This window comes from Piliocolobus tephrosceles, chromosome 7, assembly GCF_002776525.5.
Source record: "Piliocolobus tephrosceles isolate RC106 chromosome 7, ASM277652v3, whole genome shotgun sequence".
In the NCBI taxonomy this organism is placed as follows: Eukaryota; Metazoa; Chordata; class Mammalia; order Primates; family Cercopithecidae; genus Piliocolobus; species Piliocolobus tephrosceles.
This window is the reverse complement of record NC_045440.1, coordinates 23,523,556-23,544,934: the sequence shown is the minus strand read 5'-3', so window position 1 is coordinate 23,544,934 and position 21,379 is coordinate 23,523,556. Positions and strand designations below refer to the sequence as shown.

General features: G+C 42.4%; 1 protein-coding gene across 2 annotated transcripts in view; it reads right to left on the bottom strand.

Annotated features, from left to right (window-relative positions):
• DOCK5 (dedicator of cytokinesis 5) overlaps positions 1-21,379 on the bottom strand; it is a 240,537-nt gene that overhangs the window by 85,630 nt on the left and 133,528 nt on the right. For both annotated transcript variants that reach the window (XM_023216751.3, XM_023216752.3), the window contains exons 13-18: positions 20,411-20,536; positions 9,494-9,618; positions 6,987-7,085; positions 5,580-5,652; positions 2,347-2,450; positions 1,178-1,361 (exon numbers count right to left, since the gene is read on the bottom strand). In XM_023216751.3, the coding sequence (XP_023072519.1) occupies positions 1,178-1,361; positions 2,347-2,450; positions 5,580-5,652; positions 6,987-7,085; positions 9,494-9,618; positions 20,411-20,536 (711 nt within the window). The remainder of the gene's footprint in view (positions 1-1,177; positions 1,362-2,346; positions 2,451-5,579; positions 5,653-6,986; positions 7,086-9,493; positions 9,619-20,410; positions 20,537-21,379) is intronic.

Here is a 21,379-nt window from a genome sequence, read left to right as displayed (position 1 = left end):
AGGAGTCAAATCACAGGCTCAAAGGGTCTGAAGACATTTAAAATCCTTGATATGCCTTTTAAATTATCCTCCATAAATATTGCACCCATTAACCTACCAGCAGTTAATTGTTAATAGATTCACTTTGTCCATAACAAGGGTATGTTGCTGATGGTTCTGTCACATCTTCTATGTTTCTGGCTTCATTTTTAGTGAGCATGCTTTTATTTGCACATATGGATTAGCCCTAAACTTCACTCTGTTGAGTCTAGCCACTCGTCCAAGTTGAAATGCAATCCTTATTTTTTTTTTTTTGTCAACCATGATTTGTCAAAACAAACCTAATACTGAGCCCTTCTAAAGATCAGGGATCTGATACCTGGGTTTACCCTACAACTACACTGTTTTGTCTATCTTTGCACCCCTTAAGGCAGAGCTCTTGCCTGTACCTCACTCTAACTGTCTACAAGGCCAAAGGCACCAGTCTCTACATAGCATACGGGAGATAGAATTTCTAGCGCAAGTCCCCTAGGCAGCTAATTCTTGGTTTACTACATCCAGTAGGGCTCCTGACACATCACTTAAGTTAAACAAATAAGAAGTTGATATTGGCTATCAAACACCATAATCTACACAAGAGAGGTTAAAATTGATATCAGAGATTTGAAGGAAAAACCAAATGAAGCCCTCTTTGAACTATTCAGCTGAGTTTATGATAATCCCTGACTGCTTGGGAAAAAATGGGGAAGAGAAGAATATACGAGGGAAAGACAGAACTCAAACAGGAAGCCCTGCCATACCGTTTGGACAGGAGACTGATTATACTTCTTTGCCAGGCTCCTCCCCTTATTACCAACATCTCTTCCTGCATATACTATACAGAATGCACTATCAGGGAACATATGGCTTTTGAATTTTACAGTTGCTGTTAATAAATACACTTACAGGTTTTATGATATTAAAATACTAAAATGTTTTTCATCCTGCTTTAAAGTGGACAATGAAACTTCCAAAGAAGCTGTGCAATGTGATCAGTTCTACCCAGAATACCACTTGAAAAGCAGAGAGCAGAACCCAATTGGCCAACATCCTACCTTACAAGACTCAGCCCCATATGGTCCAGCCCTGTGAGCCTAACCAAGGAGCCCAGGAAGGCTGAGCAAGAAGCTTATTTGTGTCAATGTATTCGCCATCCTACCGTTCTGGGTGAGCTTTGTGGAGCAGATGAGGGTGGCAATCTGAAAGCTGTCTTTAGTGCTATCCTTGCTTGGGGTGAAAGTGACCAGGTTTTTGGATGCTTGAAGCTCTTTTTCTTCCATCTCCATCTTGGTCCCAGGCAGGGTCAGGTAGAATTTAGCATCTTCCATTTTTTTGTTGTCACCCTAAAAAGGAAGCATGTTAGGAACACCAAATCATGGCCAACATCTCTTATATGCAAATAAAAACAATTTCTATCATGCATTTCCAGCATGAGAAGCGTGGTTTTATCAAATTATCCTGAAGATCCCTTCCAACTCTGAGATACTATGATATCTCTCTGCAAACACTGAGCCCAGAAATAATTTCATGATTGAATGGAAACACAGTAAGTTGTGACCTAGAAACCAGAATACCCTAGTCTCTGTTAGACTAAATAAATCTATTGCAGAATAAGGTTAAATTTCGTTTTCTTCAGTCTCTAAATGGGGACAATTATACTTTATTGGGTTGATGGTTGATGGAAGAAGAAATAGCTTGCCATCCCTTCCAAAATGATTCATAAACTAAGAGGTTAAGAAAAATATTCATCAGGTAGATGCATCTCAAAAGAGCAGCCAACTTTGGGGAAACCCCCAGATATTGTTGGATAAATGAGATCTTCCAGCATCTACTTTATACTCTAAAATCTAAGTAGAAGTGAGAGCTCAGTACCCGTTGGAAGAGAAGAACAAAGACAAAACTCTCAGGGAAGGAAGTAAGGCCCCCAGAGCAGAGAAATGGTATGTGGCTCATGGTGACAGGAAAACCACATCCACCACATGCTACTGAAGCCCAACGGTGCACCTGTCCACGTGCCATGCAGGACGCAAAGAGCAGATGATGAGAGGCCGACCCCTTACCATTCCCTGCTAGGGAACACCACTCACAGGAGAGGGTGAGAGCCTCCTTAGAAGACTCCATAATAACGCAACTCACTCTCTCCAGAAAGGAGCTGGGAAACCACAAAGCTGGAGGACCCAGAGCCTTTCGAGTTTCTCGATTTTAATGGGCAAGTACAGATAGCTCTAGAAGGGTTTCTGATGTTTGTACAAATAAATGTGAAAGGAGCCTTAAACACCATTTGAAAGGGAGTAAATACTTTTCTCAGCCATTTTCTGTTAGCAGCACCTTATAAACCACCAGATCGTGCCTCCCATCCTGCAGAGTGGTGCCATCCGGGTTCATCAGCTTCACGAAGGCCACCCCAAATGCTCGCTCTGATTTATCTCTGGCTGAAAAAGCAGAAAGACATGTCTGAGCAGTGCAGAAAGACACCAGGAGGCGATGGCTATGACAGATGATTTCACATTTTGCTTGGGGGTGTGGCGTTCAACCATATTCTAATAAGCACAATTCAGCAAATTGCAATAAGACACGTACCGTGTGCCAGTGAAACTGCCTGGCACCCCCAAGTATGCTCTCTTCTTCCTACATCCCCTAATAAATGAGACCAGTATCTACCCAATCATCCAAATCGGAAATGTGGGTGTTGACACCAACTCCACCCCATGTCAACTCCATGTCCTAAATAGCTCTGGAGCCTGTCTCTTCTCTCTCTTGCTGTCTTGCTGTCCCTTCCTGACTTCAGGCCAACCTCACCTCTTCTCTTTATTTCTACCGGACCTTCCCAATGCACCTCTCTGTTTCTAGGCTCTCCCAGCCAACACATTCTCTATGTCGGAATGAGGTTTCCCAAGTCCAATCCAATCATGTCAACTACTCTGCTTCAAAACACTTGAATGAGAGATCTCAATTTATGTTGCTCTAAAACAGGCTCTGCAAGATATTTATTCTACTCTAGGGTTTACGGTGCTGCCCAAGGTTTCTTCCCCCTTCCTCCCCAGAATACCAGCTCCAGTGCCAGGAAAGAAGATCTGTAGGCTCTGTGGCAGCTGGGAGGAGAGTACGGCTTCATGAGGAGGCAGAGCACCTCTCTCTCTTGGTCTTCAGAGCCAGTCTCTGAACTCACTGGGTCCCCTGCTTCAGTAGCTCTGACTGGGTAACCTGTGGCCTGTTCTCACCATAGGCACGGCTCTGTGGTCTGCTGTGACTCTTGGGTCCCCACACTGGTGGAGCAGTCATCCATTGTATGATTTTACCTCAATTTGTTTATCCGTTCTCCTACTGATGAGGATTTAGGCAATTCTAGTGTTGGAGTACTATGGGTAAAGCTGTTATGAACATAGACCAATCCCTCCCAAAATCTCAAAACCAGAAACCACCCTTGAATTGCACCTCCTTAACATGGTTGAAAAGCATCTTCAGCCTTTGTGATCTGGCTCCAGCCTAGCTAGAATCAGACTGCCTGGGTGCTAACCCAGCCTGGTCATATGCTAGCCTTGTGACCGCGGGCAAGTACCTAGCCTCTCCGTGCCTTAGTTTCTTTATATATAAATGTAGATAAAAGTAGAATGTACCTTATTATATTATTGTGGATACTAAACAGGACCATGCACAAATATAGCTTCACATAATATTTGGTTTTTCTTTTTTGAGACAGAGTCTTGCTCTGTGGCCCAGGCTGGAGTGCAATGGTGTGATCTCAGCTCACTGCAAGCTCTACCTCCTGGGTTCACACCATTCTCCTGCCTCCTGCATTCACCAGTCCCAGCCTACCGAGTAGCTGGGACTGCAGGCGCCCGCCACCACGCCGGGCTAATTTTTTGTATTTTTAGTAGAGACGGGGTTTCACCATGTTAGCCAGGATGGTTTCGATCTCCTGACCTCATGATCCGCCTGCCTCAGCCTCCCACAGTGCTGGGATTAGCAGGTGTGAGCCACCGCACCCAGCCTCACATAATATTTCATACGAACTTGATCTTTGTTAATTGTTAATTGATCATTGTTAGTTATGCAGAACCATATGAAATGGCTGATATTTGGCCATTTAGACCTAAAAAATGGCAATTTCACATGATTCAACCCGATACTATTATTGCTCCACTGGTCCTGCTTAGCCTTACTGAGCTCATTGTGGTTCTCCAAACATATTTCTCCTGCCACCCTTCACTGGGCTAATTTCCACTCTCCTTCAAGTCTCAGCTAAGATGTAGGAAGTTATATGCATAAATCCCCCAGACTGAGTAAGGTACTGTGCTACGTATCCATTACAAGTCTTCGCCCCTCGTAATACACACACATCACACTATTCTGTACATAACCACCCACTTTTTTCGATGATCTTCCTAACCAGACAACAAAGACTCTACGTGGCAGTGTCCAGCTGGCTGTCATAGACCAGGGCCTCACCTGCAGCCTGCTGTGTAGATGGTGTTCAACACATGCATTTTTGGAAGGAGGGGTTACATTTTTATGCAGTGCTAAATGAGAATAAGAAGCTTCCAGAAATTTTGTGATCAGTCTGAAAACAATCAATTTTCTTCTCTGCTCACACTTTAGTGCAGCCATTTCAAGAACTGTGACCTAAGACTTGAAATAGTTTTTTCATGAGAAAAATGATAATTTGGGGAGACAAGTCACTAAACAGTTTTCTTGCTGCTGCAACATGGCAACATGCACTGTGAATGTCTAGGAGGGAGATACAAGGTATATATAGCCTTTTCTACACCGATTTGATTGTGAGACACAACACTTTTTGTTACAGAGCATCTAGTAGCAGCTTAGAGCAGGGGACCTCAAAGCCCAGGCCATGAACCTGTACCAGCCTGTGGCCTGTTAGGAACTGGGCTACACAGCAGGAGGTAAGTGGCGGAGCAGCAAGCAAAGCTCCATCTGTCTTTACAGCTGCTCCCCACTGCTCGCATTATCACCTGAGCTCTGCCTCCTGTTGGATCAGCACCAGCATTAGATTCTCACAGGAGCCGAACCCTATTGTGACCTGTGCATGCAATGGATCTAGGTTGCACACTCCTTGTGCAAATCTAATGCCTGATGATCTGAACTGTCTAGTTGCAGGAAAACAAGCTCAGGGCTCCCACTGATTCTACACTATGGTGAGTTGTATAATTATTTCATTATATAGTACAATGTAATAAGAATAAAGAAAACAACAAATGTAACGTGCTTGAGGTACCCTGAAACCATCCCCAGCTCCTGGTCCTTGGAAAAATTGGCTTTCACGAAACCAGTCTCTGGGTGCCAAAGATTGAGGACTGCTGTCTTTGAGAATATTAATGTTCACAAAACACATTTTGAGGAAATCCTAATATAGAGTGATAACACAGACCTTGCAAGCCCAGCAAAATTCATTATGCTGATTTCCTTAGCACCAGTGAGTTACAAAAGAAAGTTGCCAAGTCTCTAGTTTCCAAATATCTTGTTCTCCAGATTCACAAGAGGGTTGTCAAGAAACAGCAAATTTTTTTTAAGTGGAAATATGTCATAGACGTCTTAATACTTACATTCCTGAGATGACCTGTGTCGGAAGGTAAATCTTATATGGCAGCGTGTGACCTCTTCTATAGCAATGGATACCTGTGTCACAGTAAGAAATTAATAGTTTACAGACACAAAGTACTTCGCATGCATGGTTTATTTCATGGAATTAGGCTCAATTTTATGCTTTCCACAGCACAAATTACTAGAGAGTGAGACTTGGTATAGGTTTCATTCAAAGGAGACTGAGCTATTTTCAAATCAAAAGAATCTCAGATCATCTTGCTGTTGATCATAGATTCTGAGTATAAAGATACTGTGAATTTCTAACATTTTCTGAAGTAAGAAACAGTAATACTTCAGAGGGGGAATACTGGTACTTTGAGATCTATACAGGACCTTTCAGACTGCAAGATGTGTGTAAATATAGTAATAATTGGATCTACAAGACCTAATTATTCCATAAAGAGGGGGAAAGGTAATAATTAGGGCTCATAAAGCAGCTTGCTGTTGCTTACATATCTATAGGGGAGAGAAGAAACAGGGCCTTGGGGCACTCAAATGAGCAGAGATTTGTGGTGTGCAGTTAAATTACGGCATGATTATACAATGAAACCTCATGCAAGTATCTAAAATACATATCTGAAGAATTTATATGCATTGAGATAAGTAGTTTTAAAAAGCACAATATAAATTTCTATCAACAGCATCATTCAAAACATATGAACTATATAAAACTGTTGAAAATGGTTAATTCTAAATTGAGATATACGAATGCAATTAAAACAAATTTTTCTTTTTTCCATGAAGAACTCATGTGACTTCGACAACCAGAAAGAGCTGATGGAGCCTAGGATTCAGAAGAAGTGGACTCTAGTTCGGGCCCTGATACCAGTCAGCTCTAGGATCCTAGGAAGTCACTGAACTTTGAACCTCAGTACCTAATCAGAAAGACGGCGTTACAACACCTGCTTGTTCTAGTTGCAGAGCCCTTGTGGGGCTCAAAGGAGATGACTGATCTGAAAAGCACTTTGGAATGTGTAATACACATATTGAAGTTGAAAAGAGGCCCAGAACACTTGGTGACATGCCAAGAAGAAAAAAATGTTAGGAAACTGTTTGCACAGTGTGAAAATTTCTGTTTGGTTTTGTACCGTCTTGGCAGTCCATTATATCCGTCACGTCAACCACCAGCTTTGCTATTCAAATTCCCATACATTTATGAATCAGAACATTATTGAAGAATACTGAGTTTCTTAATGATAAATGCTCTTAATACAGAATTATAATTACCGATTCGTTTCTTACTGCACACCATAGGCAACTTATCTAAAAATTTCAAAATAAAGTAGGAATAATTTGGGGGTAAACAGAAGATAGGAATCTAACTGAGGTTTAACAGATAACAGGGGTTGCAAATGACTCATTCTCACCTTGACAGTCTCATACCAACAGGGCTGCTTGACTTGGTAATAGACTACTGATTTGTATTCTGAAATGCCTTCATATCCAGCACCAGGGTGAATTGCTTTCTTCGGATGGAAGGAAAAAATGAGAAGGGAATAATTTTGTTTAGAAAAGGAAGAGGACCCCATATACCATGCACAAGCCCCTTACCCCAAAACACATCCACTGATCGGCTGATTAAGTTTGGGGGAATGAAGAACAGAGAATGAATTTCTATCACTTTATTCAATGGTCTATAATATCAATTTGGTAGCAGTTAAGGAACCCAGCACTGCCTAAATATTCTTCTTTCCTGTAACTTGTATTTTCTCTTCCCTCCCCAGGCATGCATTCTCCTCTGATTCTTTCCTCTTTTCTCTCTCAGGAAACATGACGATGATGAGAAGTTAGGTGACAAATGCAGACGCGCCACTGTTTGCAGAAAAGCATTTCTCTTTCCTGTCTACATTCTGTTTTAGGGACTTGGGGTATTGGCACAGCATATTCACTCAAACTCAGGGCTGCATCTTTTCCTGGTCATGAACCACTTAGCTCAGTAGAACCAGCCCTTGGTGGGGCACTATCAAACAAAATGACCAACAGGAGAAGGTGTCTACTTGAAATGAGCTCATCTGCTCTTACCAACAGCACAAATAAAGCACTCTCATACAGTGGCTCACAGCATTCAGCTTCTCCCTCTCATGCAGAATACGACTTGACTTAGTGAACTGCCTGGCTATCTGCTTCCTTAATAGATTATAACATCCATGGGAAGTGATGAAATTGTATTTCATTGTAGCCTCAAACAACTCTGCAACAGGACACTCTGTGAGTCAAGTCAATCAAGTGCTTGGTCCTTGGTTATCAAAGCAGGTAACTATGGCTTATACGAGAAGAGCTGGAGTTCAGCAGAGGTCATGCAGCCTCCTGTGACCACCTCCTGCCTATCCTCTTTGATGTCAGAATCAGGACTCACTTCTTTATGTGGGCAGAAAGCTGACAGATACCTGCTTTAGATCTTGTCTTAATGTGAAAAAAACAAAAACAAAAACAAAAAAGAAGGAAAGAAAATGGAAAAGAAAAGAAAATAGAAGAAGGGGAGGGAGAGGGGGAGGGGGAGGCAGAGGTAGAAGAGGGGAAGGCTGGGGAAAGGAGGGGAAGGGAGGGGAGGGGAGGGGAGTGAAGGGAAGGGAAGGGAAAGGAGAGGAAACAAAGAAAAAAAAAGAAAAGAAAAGAGGAAAGCAAAGCAAAACAACGCAGGCTGCACATGGTGGCTCACGCCTGTAATTCTAGCACTTTGGGAGGCTGAGGTGAGCAGATCACGAGGTCAGGAGTTTGAACCCAGCCTGGCTAACATAGTGAAACCCCGTCTCTACTAAAAATACAAAAACATTAGTCGAGTGTGGTGGCAGGTACCTGTAATCTCAGCTACCTGGGAGGCTGAGGCAGAAGAATTGGTTGAACCTGGGAGGCAGAGGTTGCAGCAAGCAGAGATTGTGCCACTGCACTCCAGCCTGGGTGACAGTGCGAGAGTCCATCAAAAAAAAAAAAAAAAGAAGAAGAAGAAGAAAGAAAAGCTGCCAGAGCTGGAGGAACTCTGGACTTGAATTCAGGATACTTGGATACCCTCCCAGCTCTGCCACTAATGCCTGTGTTTCCAGAGAAAATAACTCTTCCTTTTAAAGTTTCTTACAGTTTCCTGTTCATTAAAACTAAAGAGCAGGCTGGGCGTGGTGGCTCACGCCTGTAATCTCAACACTTCGGGAGGCTGAGGTGGGCAGATCACGAGGTCAGAAGATGGAGACCATCCTGGCTAACACGGTGAAACTCCATCTCTCCTAAAAATACAAAAAAACTAGCCAGGTGTGGTGGTGGGCGCCTGTAGTCCCAGCTACTCGGGAGGCTGAGGCAGGAGAATGGTGTGAACCCGGGAGGCAGAGTTTGCAGTGAGCGGAGATCGCACCACTGCACTCCAGCCTGGGCAACAGAGCGGGACTCTGTCTCAAAAAAACAAACAAACAAAAAAACCACTAAAGAGCAGTGGTAGCAGATGCCTACCCAAGGGATCTTCCAGTTTCAGTCTCTGATGAGCGCATGTTCTTTGGTTCGGCTCACCCAGGGAAGGAAATGTGCTTTCTGATGCTATTCGAGCAACCAGGCCACTTAGCTAAAGCCTCAGAGTAACTGATCAAGCTTGAAAGTGGCAAAATAAGTTGAAAATGATAAATAACCTCTGCATTGGAAGCTTACACATAAAATCATTAGGGGCTGGAGCTATTTCTTAGCACAGGAGAAATATAAAAATAAGAGTCTAGATAGCTTCCTTAGTGAAACTGCTCATTGCTAATCATAAATTTAACAGTCTTTATATTTCTTTTCTCAGGAAAATCCAAACCCATCCTGATGCAAAAAAGAATTAAAATAGGGCCAAAAGTCTACGGTGATTGTAAAGATGGATGTGATGGCAGCAGGATTTCTGAGCCACACCACGCACCTCCAAGAGCTTGCCTTCCTCATCGTGCACAGACATCGTCACCTCCACATTCTTTGGCGTCTTCTTCTTCCCTTTGTCAAACTCGCCATGGATCAGGGTGACATAGATGTCATTCCGAACATCTCCTGCAATATGACCAAGCATGCTGTGAGTGTTGCTGAGAGAAGTCAATCTAAGTTTCACAATGTCATATGACACAAAAGATAAAGACGATATGAAATGTTCTGGTTTTATACTGAACTACTCATCTGACAAGAGGCTTTCATATGCATTTGTTGTCTTCAGCTTATCTCATTTTACCTTTCCATGCATACCAAGATGTCTTTACACTGTGGTTTTATAGAAAATTAAGTAGTAATTCTTTCTCTATTAAAAATTTCTGTCTAATAATAAATGTGTATTATATATTATTAGGTTACAGTGGCAGATCGTTTTTCAATAGTGCCTTGGAGACTGTGATATTTTGAATACATCTGATAATAATGAAGGCAACTGTCTATTGAGTGCTTATTATATGCTGTGCCAGGCACTGGTCAAAATGTCTTATCTGTATTAATGTAATCAATTACAGACTAACTTGTTAATCTATAGAACAACCTGACGAGATAGACACTCCTTCTGAAAGCCTATAGAGTATGTTTTTCTTTTCTTTTTTGATACATGATCTTGCTCTGTTGCCCAGGTTGGAGTGCAGTGGTGCAATCTTGGCTCACTGCAACATCGGCCTGTTGTGCTCAAGTGATCCTCTCACCTTAGCCTCCCAAGTAGCTGGGATTACAGGCACACACCACCATGCCTGGCTAATGTTTTTGTATTTTTTGTAGAGAAGGAGTCTCACTACGTTGCCCAGACTGGTCTCAAACTCCTGGACTCAAGCAATCTGCCCACCTCAGCCTCCCAAACTGCTGGGATTACAGGTGTGAGCCACTATGCCCAGCCTAGAGTACTTTACATTTCTTTAAATCAGTTTACTTGATTTTATCAATGAAAGAATGCTTTCTGCTGGTTTCTTCTTCATTACCCAGCAAAAGAAATTTAATTAATAAATTTGTAGCCCACATATTAAAGAAAAATATTAAATGTTATTGAAGTACATAAAGGAAACTTGGAATAAATGTAAAGTATATTAAATCCCTAGATGAAAAAACTATTGAAAAAATGATTCCAATACCTGCACTATATTAAACTGCCTCCCAATGTAAAAAACAAAACCTTTTAACACTATAAGAAAACAGGAGTGCATATTTAGAGCAGTGATCATTTTGATCATTTCCCCAATTGGAAAAAAATAAGATACTGCTTACACTTGCTGAGGATGAAGAAAAAGGGGCTTATTCACACAGCACAGTTTGAAATCTTACTTAACACACTCTTTGTCAATGGAGAAACTGAAAATGTGTCAAAAGTCTCAATACGGCAATTCCACTGGTAATATTTGTCTCAAAGTATTAGAAATGTGGGCAATAATTTACCTGTAAGGATATTCGCTGTGGTGTTTATAAAAGTGGAAACGTGGAAACAATCTAAATTTCCAAGCACAGGGAACTAGTGGAATAAATTATGGTATAATAATGATGGCGGTAATATTCATTTTACAAAGTGCTTGAGCTCCTACTCTGCAGCAGGCATGTGCTGGGTGTCTGGGTGGTGATGGTGAGCCACTCACCATCCTTGCCCCAACTCAGGTTACAGTCTAGTGCAGGAGAGAAGCACCAGTCAAATAATCTGCACAAGTAAACCCACAATTACCAATGGAGGAACATGCCAGGCTCTGTGAATGCACAATACCAGGACCTGACCTCGTCTGCGGGCTATGAGAATCTTTCCTTTCAGCTGTTAGCATGGTCAGGGAGAGTGGCCTGTGCAAAGGCCCAGAGGTAGGAGACAACCTGACTGACATTCTCACAGTGAGGGGGTGTTCTGGTGTGAGATGAGGTTGTAGAGACAGAAATAAGCCAGATTCTCCTGAGGCCGGTAGGCAAATTAAGAATTTTTATACTTACCCTCCACATAAATGAAAGTCAGTAAGATGTTTTCAGTGAGAGAGGAGTGGGGTGAGATCAGGTGTGCTTATGAAACAGAACATTTGGATGCAGTACGAACAAGAGAAAATGAGCAAAGAGAGAGCAGAAACATGAAAACCAGGTAGGAAGTTATGGCAGTCATCCAGGGAAGAGGCCATTGTAGCTCCAACTTGGGTGGTGGCAATGGAGACGGAGAGAAGGGAAAGAGTGATTTGAGAGTCCTTTCAAAGGTAATGCTGACAGGTCTTATCTACTAATTTATGTGAGTTGTAAAGGAAAGGGAGGTATCAAGGGTAACTTTCTGGCTTCTTGCTTTGTGCAGTGGATGGATAGGTGGGTGGATGGATGAGTGGATGGGTAGGTGGGTGGGTGGATGGATGATGGGTGGGTGGGTGGATGGACAGAGGTTAGATAGGTGGATGAGTGGATGGATAGGTGGACGGTTGGATGGGTAGGTGGATGGGTGGGTGGATGGATGATAGACAGGTGGGTGGGTGGGTGGATGGACGGATGGATGAATGGATGGAGGTGTTATTTTCTTAGATAAAACACAAGAGAGGAGCCTCAGGCCTAGATGCACAGAATTATGAGGTCCAAACGGGGATGCTGAGTACGACTTAGCCAATTAAAGCAAGGAGGGGCTGGGTGTTCTGGCTCATGCCTGTAATCTCAGCACTTTGGGAGGCAGAGACAAGAGGACTGCTTGAGCCCAGGAGTTCAGGATTAGCCTGGGCAACATAATGAAACTTGGTCTCTACAAAAAAAAAAAAAAAAAAAAAAATTAAATTAGCCAGATGTGGTGGCTCATGCCCATAGTCCCGGCTACCCAGGAGACTGAGGTGGGAGGACTGCTTGAGCCCAGGAGATCGAGGCTTACAGTGAGCTATGATCACACAACTGTACTCCAGCCTGAGTGACAGAGCAAGACCTTGTCTCAAAAAAAAAAAAAAAAAAAAAAAAAAAAAAGAGGGGAGTCCTGAGGCAGGAAATAGCTGGCTATATGGTCCTAGAGTTCACTGAAGAGGTCTTGGTGCTGGAGCTACAGATTTGAAGGTGTCGGGCAGATGAAAGCCAAGTGAGTGGATGATGCCCCTAGGGAGAAAATACAGGTGAAACAGAAAGAGGGCTGTTCTGGGCTGAACTGTGTCCTCCCCAAATTCATATGCTGAAGCCGTAACCCCTAGTAACGCAGAATATGACTGTATTTGGAGATAGGGCCTTTAAAAGAGGAAGTAAGGTAAAATGAGGTCATATAGGTGGGCCCTAATCCCATATGACTGGTTCCCTCATACAAAGAGATTAAGACACAGACATGCACAGAGGGACGACCAAGTGAAGACGCAGGGAGAAGATGGCCGTCTGCAAGCCAAGAAGAAAGGCCTCCCGAGAAGCCATCCCTGCTGTCACCTTGATGTTGAACTTCCAGTCTCCCATCCTTTGTTGTGAGAAAACTAACGCTGACACCACCCAGTCCGTGGTATTTTGCTATGGCAGCCCAAGCACACTAATACAGGGTCTCAGAACCAAATAGCAAGGAACTTCGACATTTAGAGGCGAAGTAGAACATGAGAAGGTGGCAAACGGGTTCTAGCAGAGGCCCCAGGGAAATGGAGAAACAGAGAAAAGTGAGGGGTCACCAATGAGAAGGGAAGGAAATATTTCAACAATGTCAGATGCTGCTGAGAGGTCACAGAGCTGATCACTAGGCTAGAAAACACCAATCAGATGTAGAGATACCATGATCATGGGTGATTCTCATGAGGGCTACTCTTGAGAGGCTGGAGTGGGGCTGGCAGAGGTGAGAAAACAGAAAGAGAGTGGACAGAATCACTCCTGTGACACTGAAGACAGAGAGTCAAAACTCCTCGCTAGAGGGCAAGAGGGTACAGGGGAGAGTTAAGGAGGCAACTGGAACCAGTTCACATGGTGATGGGACAACAGGAAGGAGTTCCAAGCCCAGGGAGTTGGGTCTAGACCTGGATTTCTCAGACCTGACTCACCACCGGATCACCCTGGGAGCTCTGAATCAGTCTCTAGAAATCTAGGAATCTGTACTTTCATGGAGATCTTCCAGGAGATCTTGATTAGCTGATCCACAGACTAGCACTGGAAACCCTTGTTCTAGATGATTTTTTAATTTTTTTTTTAATTATACTTTAAGTTCTAGGGTACATGTGCACAACGTGCAGGCTTGTTACATATGTATACATGTGCCATGTTGGTGTGCTGCACCCATTAACTCCTCATTTACATTAGGTATATCTCCTAATGCTATCCCTCCGCATTCCCCCTACCCCACAACAGGCCCAAGTGTGTGATGTTCCCCTTCCTGTGTCCAAGTGTTCTCGTTGTTCCCACTGATGAGTGAGAAGATGCAGTGTTTGGTTTTTTGTCCTTGGAATCGTTTGCTGAGAATGATGGTTTCCAGCTTCATCCATGTCACTACAAAGGACATGAACTCATCATTTTTTATGGCTGCATAGTATTCCATGGTGTATACATGCCACATTTTCTTAATCCAGTCTATCACTGTAGGACATTTGGGTTGGTTCCAAGTCTTTGCTATTGTGAATAGTGCCACAATAAACATATGTGTGCATGTGTCTTTACAGCAGTGTGATTTATAATCCTTTGGGTATATACCCAGTAATGGGATGGCTGGGTCAAATGGTATTTCTAGTTCTAGATTCCTGAGGAATCAACACACTGTCTTCCACAATGGTTGAACTAGTTTACAGTCCCTCCAACAGTGTAAAAGTGTTCCTATTTCTCCACATCCTCTTCAGCACATGTTGTTTCCTGACTTTTTAATGATCACCATTCTAACTGGTATGAGATGGTATCTCATTGTGGTTTTGATTTGCATTTCTCTGATGGCCAGTGATGATGAGCATTTTTTCATGTGTCTGTTGGCTGCATAAATGTCTTCTTTTGAGAAGTGTCTGTTCATAGCCTTCGCCCACTTGTTGATGGGGTTGTTTTTTTCTTGTAAATTTGTTTGTGCTCCATGTAGATTCTGGATATTAGCCCTTTGTCAGATGAGTAGATTGCAAAAATTTTCTACCATTCTGTAGGTTGCCTGTTCACTCTGATAGCAGTTTCTTTTGCTGTGCAGAAGCTTTTTAGTTTAATTAGATCCCATTTGTCAACTGTGGCTTTTGTTACCATTGCTTTGGTGTTTTAGACATGAAGTCCTTGCCCATGCCTATGTCCTGAATGGTATTGCCTAGGTTTTCTTCTAGGGTTTTTATGGTTTTACGTCTAACATTTAAGTCTTTAATCTATCTTGAATTAATTTTTGTATAAGGTATAAGGAAGGGATCCAGTTTTAGCTTTCTACATATGGCTAGCCAGTTTTCCAAGCACCATTTATTAAATAGGGAATCCTTTTCCCACTTCTTGTTTTCATCAGGTTTGTCAAAGATCAGATGGTTGTAGATGTGTGGTGTTATTTCTGAGGCCTCTGTTCTGTTCCATTGGTCTATATCTCTGTTTTGGTATCAGTACCATGTTGTTTTTGCTGTTTTGGTTACTGTAGCCTTGCAGTATAGTTTCAAGTCAGGTAGCATGATGCCTCCAAATTTTTTCCTTTGCCTTAGGATTGACTTGGCAATGCAGGCTCTTTTCTGGTTCCACATGAACTTTAAAGTAGTTTTTTCCAATTATGTGAAGTCATTGGTAGCTTGATGGGGATGGCATTGAATCTATAAATTACCTTGGGCAGTATGGCCACTTTCACGATATTGTTTCTTCCTACCCATGAGCATGGAATGTTCTTCCATTTGTTTGTATTCACTTTTATTTCATTTTATTTTATCAGTAGTTTGTAGCTCTCCTTAAAGAGGTCCTTCATATCCCTTGTAAGTTGGATTACTAGGTATTTTATTCTCTTTGAAGCAATTGTGAATGGGAGTTCACTCATGATTTATATTTTTCAAAGAACATCTTTAGTTCTGCCTTCATTTCGTTATTTACCCAGTAGTCATACAGAAGCAGGTTGTTCAGTTTCCATGTAGTTGAGCGGTTTTGAGTGAGTTTGTTAATTCTGAGTTCTGGTTTGAATGCACTGTGGTCAGAGAGACAGTTTGTTATAATTTCTATTCTTTTACATTTGCTGAGGAGTGCTTTACTTCCAACGATGTGGTCAACTTTGGAATAAGTGCGACGTGGTGCTGAGAAGATGTATATGTATATTCTGTTGATTTGGGGTGTATATTTTTGTATTTTTAGTAAAGACGGGGTTTCACTGTGTATATTCTGTTGATTTGGGGTGGAGAGTTCTGTAGATGTCTATTAGATCTGCTTGGTGCAGAGCTGAGTTCAATTCCTGGATATCCTTGTTAACTTTCTGTCTCGTTGATCTGTCTAATGTTGACAGTGGGATGTTAAAGTCTCCCATTATTATTGTATGGGAGTCTAAGTCCCTTTGTAGGTCTCTAAGGACTTTCTGTATGAATCTGGGTGCTCCTGTATTGGGTGCATGTATATTTAGGATAGCTAGCTCTTCTTGTTGAATTGATCCCTTTACCATTATGTAATGGCCTTCTTCGTCCCTTTTGAGCTTTGTTGGTTTAAAGTCTGTTTTACCAGAGACTAGGATTGTAACCCCTGCCTTTTTTTGTTTTCCATTTGCTTGGTAGATCTTCCTCTATCCCTTCATTTTGAGCCTATGTGTGTCTCTGCACGTAAGATGGTCTCCTGAATACAGCAAACTAATGGGTCTTGACTCTATCCAATTTGCCAGTCTATGTCTTTTAATTGGATCATTAATCCCATTTACATTTAAGGTTAATATTGTTATGTGTGAATTTGATATTGTCATTATGATGTTAGCTGGTCATTTTGCTCGTTAGTTGATGCAGTTTCTTCCTAGCATCGATGGTCTTTACAACTTGGCACGTTTTTGCAGTGGCTGGTACCATTTGTTCCTTTCCATGTTTAGTGCTTCCTTCAGGAGCTCTTGTAGGGCAGGCCTGGTGGTGACAAAATCTCTCAGCATTTGCTTTTCTGTAAAGGATTTTATTTCTTCTTCACTTATGAAGCTTAGTTTGGCTGGATATGAAATTCCAGGTTGAAAAATCTTTTCCTTAAGAATGTTGAATACTGGTCCCCACTCTCTTCTGGCTTGTAGAGTTTCTACCGAGTGATCTGCTGTTAGTCTGATGGGCTTCTCTTTGTGGGTAATCTGACCTTTCTGTCTGACTGCCCTTAGCATTTTTTCCTTCATTTCAACCTTGGTGAATTTGACAATTATGTGTCTTGGAGTTGCTCTTCTCAAGGAGTATCCTTGTGGCGTTCTCTGTATTTCCTGAACTTGAACGTTGGCCTGCCTTGCTAGGTTGGGGAGGTTCTCCTGGATAATATCCTGCAGAGTGTTTTCCAACTGGGTTCCATTCTCCCCATCACTTTCAGGTACACCAATCAGATATAGCTTTGGTCTTTTCACATGGTCTCATATTTCTTGGAGGCTTTGTTTGTTTCTTTTTATTCTTTTTTTCTCTAAACTTCTCTTCTCGCTTCATTTCATTCATTTGATCTTCCATCTCTGCTACTCTTTCTTCCAGTTGATCAAATTGGCTACTGAAGCTTGTGTGTTCGTCACGTAGTTCTCGTGCCATGGTTTTCAGCTCCATCAGATCCTTTAAGGACTTCTCTGCATTGGTTATTCTAGTTAGCCATTTGTCTAATCTTTTTTCAAGGTTTTTAACTTAATTGCTATGGGTTCGAACTTCCTCCTTTAGCTTGGAGAAGTTTGATCGTCTGAAGCCTTCTTCTCTCAACTTGTCAAAGTCATTCTCTGTCCAGCTTTGTTCTGTTGCTGGCGAGGAGCTGCGTTCCTTTGGAAGAGGAGAGGCACTCTGATTTTTAGAATTTTCAGTTTTTCTGCTGTTTTTTCCCCATCTTTGTGGTTTTATCTACCTTTGGTCTTTGATGATGGTGACATACAGATGGGGTTTTGGTGTGGATGTTCTTTCTGTTAGTTTTCATTCTGACAGTCAGGATGGTCAGCTGCAGGTCTGTTGGAGTTTGCTGGAGGTCCACTCCAGATCCTGTTTGCCTGGGAAGCAGCAGCGGAGGCTGCAGAACAGCGAATATTGCTGAACAGAAAATGTTGCTGCCTGATCATTCCTCTGGAAGTTTCGTGTCAGAGGGGTACCTGGCTGTGTGATGTGTTAGTCGGCCCCTACTGGGGGATGTCTCCCAGTTAGGCTATTTGGGGGTCAGGGACCCATTTGAGGAGGCAGTCTGTCCATTCTCAGATCTCAAGCTCTGTGCTGGGAGAACCACTACTCTCTTCAAAGCTGTCAGACAGGGACATTTAAGTCTGCAGAGGTTTCTGCTGCCTTTTGTTCGGCTATGCCCTGCCCCCAGAGGTGGAGTCTACAGAGGCAGGCTGGCCTCCTTGAGCTGAGGTGGGCTCCACCCAGTTCGAGCTTCCTGGCAGCTTTGTTTACCTAGTCAAGCCTCAGCAATGGCAGGCGCCCCTCCCCCAGTCTCGCTGCCAGCTTGCAGTTCGATCTCAGACTGCTGTGCTAGCAATGAGCGAGGCTCCATGGGCGTGGAACCCTCTGAGCCAGGCGTGGGATATAATCTCCTGGTGTGCTGTTTGCTAAGATCATTGGAAAGCACAGTATTAGGGTGGGAGTGACCTGATTTTCCAGGTGCCATCTGTCACTGCTTTGTTTGGCTAGGAAAGGGAATTCCCTGACCCCTGGAGCTTCCAGTGTGAGGCGATGCCTCACCCTGCTTCAGCTCACGCTCGGTGGGCTGCACCCACTGTCCTGCACCCACTGTCCGACACGCCCCAGTGAGATGAACCTGGTACCTCAGTTGGAAATGCGGAAATCACCCGTCTTCTGTGTCGCTCACAATGGGAGCTGTAGACTGGAGCTGTTCCTATTCGGCCATCTTGGAACCACCCCCATAGATGATTTTTTTTGTCTTTCTTTCTTGAGACAGAGCCTTACTCTATTGCCCAGGCTGGAGTGCAGTGGCATGATCTAACCTCACTACAAACTCTGCCTCCCGAGTTCAAGTGATCCTCCCGCTTCAGCCTTCCAAGTAGCTGGGATTACAGGCATGCACCACCAATCCCAGCTTTTTTTTTTTTTTTTTTTTTAGACAGAGTCTTTCTGTGTCCCCCTAGAGTGCAGTGGTGCAATCTCAGCTCACTGCAACCACCACCTCCTGTGTTCAAGCAATTCTCCCGCCTCAGCCTCCCGAGTAACTGGGATTACAGGTGCACGTCAACTCTCCCAGCTAATTTTTGTATTTGGAATAGAGATGGGGTTTTACAATGTTGGCCAGGATGGTCTTGAACTCCTGACCTCAAGTGATCCACCCACCTCAGTCTCCCAAAGTGTGGGATTACAGATGTGAGCCGTCTCGCTTGGCCATATTCTAGATGAATTTTAAAACCAATGTAGCCCTTGGCATTCTATGAACCAATCCTATTGACTTAAACAAACAAACAAACAAAAAACTTAATGTTATTTTACAAGCCAGATTTCAAAGGTAAACTCACCTTATTCAAAGGCCTCAGAAGAAGCCAACCCTGCTGTCACCCTGATCAAAGAATAAACTCCTCTACTTTATATTTTCAGATTTGTGTCTCATTGTAGCAGTAAAACCACCTTAAGGTAGAGAATATTACTACTAAGTTTTTTTTTCTTTAACAAGAAGACAAAACATTTTCCCAGAATGTTGATCAATGTATATCAGGGTAAAATGGCTATGGAATGGACAAAATAAGCAAAAAATTATCTTCTTTTATGAGAAAAAGAAAGAAAGAGTGATCTCCATTTTATTACTTTTTTATTCATTCATTCCACAAATATTCATTTAAGACTCACTACACGTAGACAGTGTGGGCAGCAATAAGTTATCACTGCCCCTTAACTTCTCAAAGGAGAAATAAGATCTTGTATTACTTTAAAATACCTAATTTATTTATTTATTTATTTTATTTTATTTTGAGACAGAGTCTTGCTCTGTCACCCAGGCTGGAGTGCAGTGGCGCAGTCATAGCTCACTGCAACCTCTGCCTCTTGGGCTCAAGCGATTCTCATGCCTCAGCCTCCTGAGTAGCTGGGACTACAGGAGCCTGCCACCGTGCCCAGCTAATTTTTGTATTTTTGATGCAGACAAGGTTTCACCATGTTGGCCAGGCTGGACTGGAAGTCCTGACCTCAAGTGATCTGCCTTCCTTGGCCTCCCAAAATGCTGGGATTACAGACATGAGCCACCATGCCTGGCCTAAAATAACCTAGATTTTTGTGCAACAGATAAGTTGGTTTTCTAGAATTTTTCTAACATGGCATGGTTGTTTTGCTAGAATTTCTATTAATATCAGTTTATAGCAACATGTATAAAATTTGAGGGACTGATTCCCTTTTCTTAGTATGGATATTAAAATTAAATGGGTGAAGTCAGCAAATCGAGAGAACACACACATATGCAGATCACTAGAAAGAAGATGAAACAGGAAAATGCTGACTATTCTCGTCACAACAAGAATAGGGAGAGCCAGAGCACTTTTGGAGCTGCAGAGAATGGAGAGAGCAAGGCGCCTACATGCTGGGGATGTCATAACGAGAAAGGGGCACTCAAATGAGGCCAATTAGTCTCCCGAACGGAGCACCCTGTGGTATCTGAGAGGGTCTGTGTAAAAGAGAGAGTAAGAAAATTTGAGTTATGTTTAAAAGCATTATTTTGGGCTTGCACACTGGGTAGCTTCTTAAGCACTGCAGGTGTCTCTGTTTGTGTCTCAGTTGCCTCAGGGCCAATGAATGTAAATAACCAAGTCTTCTGGATCCAAGTTGCCTCCACCGTCCAATAAGAAACAATCACTGCACAGGAGGAAGCAAACAGGTGAGCCATGCAAAGTGCTTACCTGGCAGTATGATTTCAGGAAAGCCCATCTTCCGGGCTATTGCTGTTGATCTATCAACCAAGTGTGAAAAATTCTTCTGAACCTGTGTGAGGTCACCTGGTAAGAGCTTCAAGGATACCCAAAGTCCTTTGAACAAATAAAAGATAAATTTTCAGTTCTTTGTATGATCTGTATAACACATGCATAACTGTTGAAAAGAACATTTAAATTGTATAGTCACAATCTTACTATAAAGATGTAAATTCTCCCCCAGTTGACCTATAATTTTAATGACACTTCCATTAAAATCACAACATGACCTCTTTGAGAATTTGACAGAGACGTGAACAGATGCTAACTTTGGGGGAAAAAAAGGGTAAAGATAGGCCCTATCAGATACCAGAATATATGGTAAAGCTACAATGATCTGTGATACTAATGGTTAAAAAAGACATATACATGAAACAATGAAATACTATAGTATATAGCAATTTAATATATGGCAAAAGAGGCATAACAAATCATGAAAAAATCCAATAATTACATGAATATGCTGGGATTATTTTCTTGCTACTTAAGAAAATTTACTTTCTCATCTTGTATTTTCATTAAAATAAATTCCCAATAATGAATTACATAGAAAAAGAAGGCAGAATGTTAAAAGGAAAAAGAAGTGTATAGTTATTAAACCTCTGAGAACAAACCATTTTTCTTTTTTTTCTTTCTTTGAGACAGAGTCTCACTTTGTTGCCCAGGCAGAATGCGGTGGCATCATCTCAGCTCGCTGCAACTTCTGACTCCTGAGTTCAAGCAATTCTCATGCCTTAGCCTCCCCAGTAGCTGGGATTACAGGTGTGCACCAACACACTAGCTAATTATTGTTTTTTTTTTTTTAGTAGAGATGGGGTTTCACTATGTTAGTCAGGCTGGTCTCAAACTCCTAACCTCAAGTAATCCACCTGCCTCAGCCTCCCAAAGTGCTAAGATTAC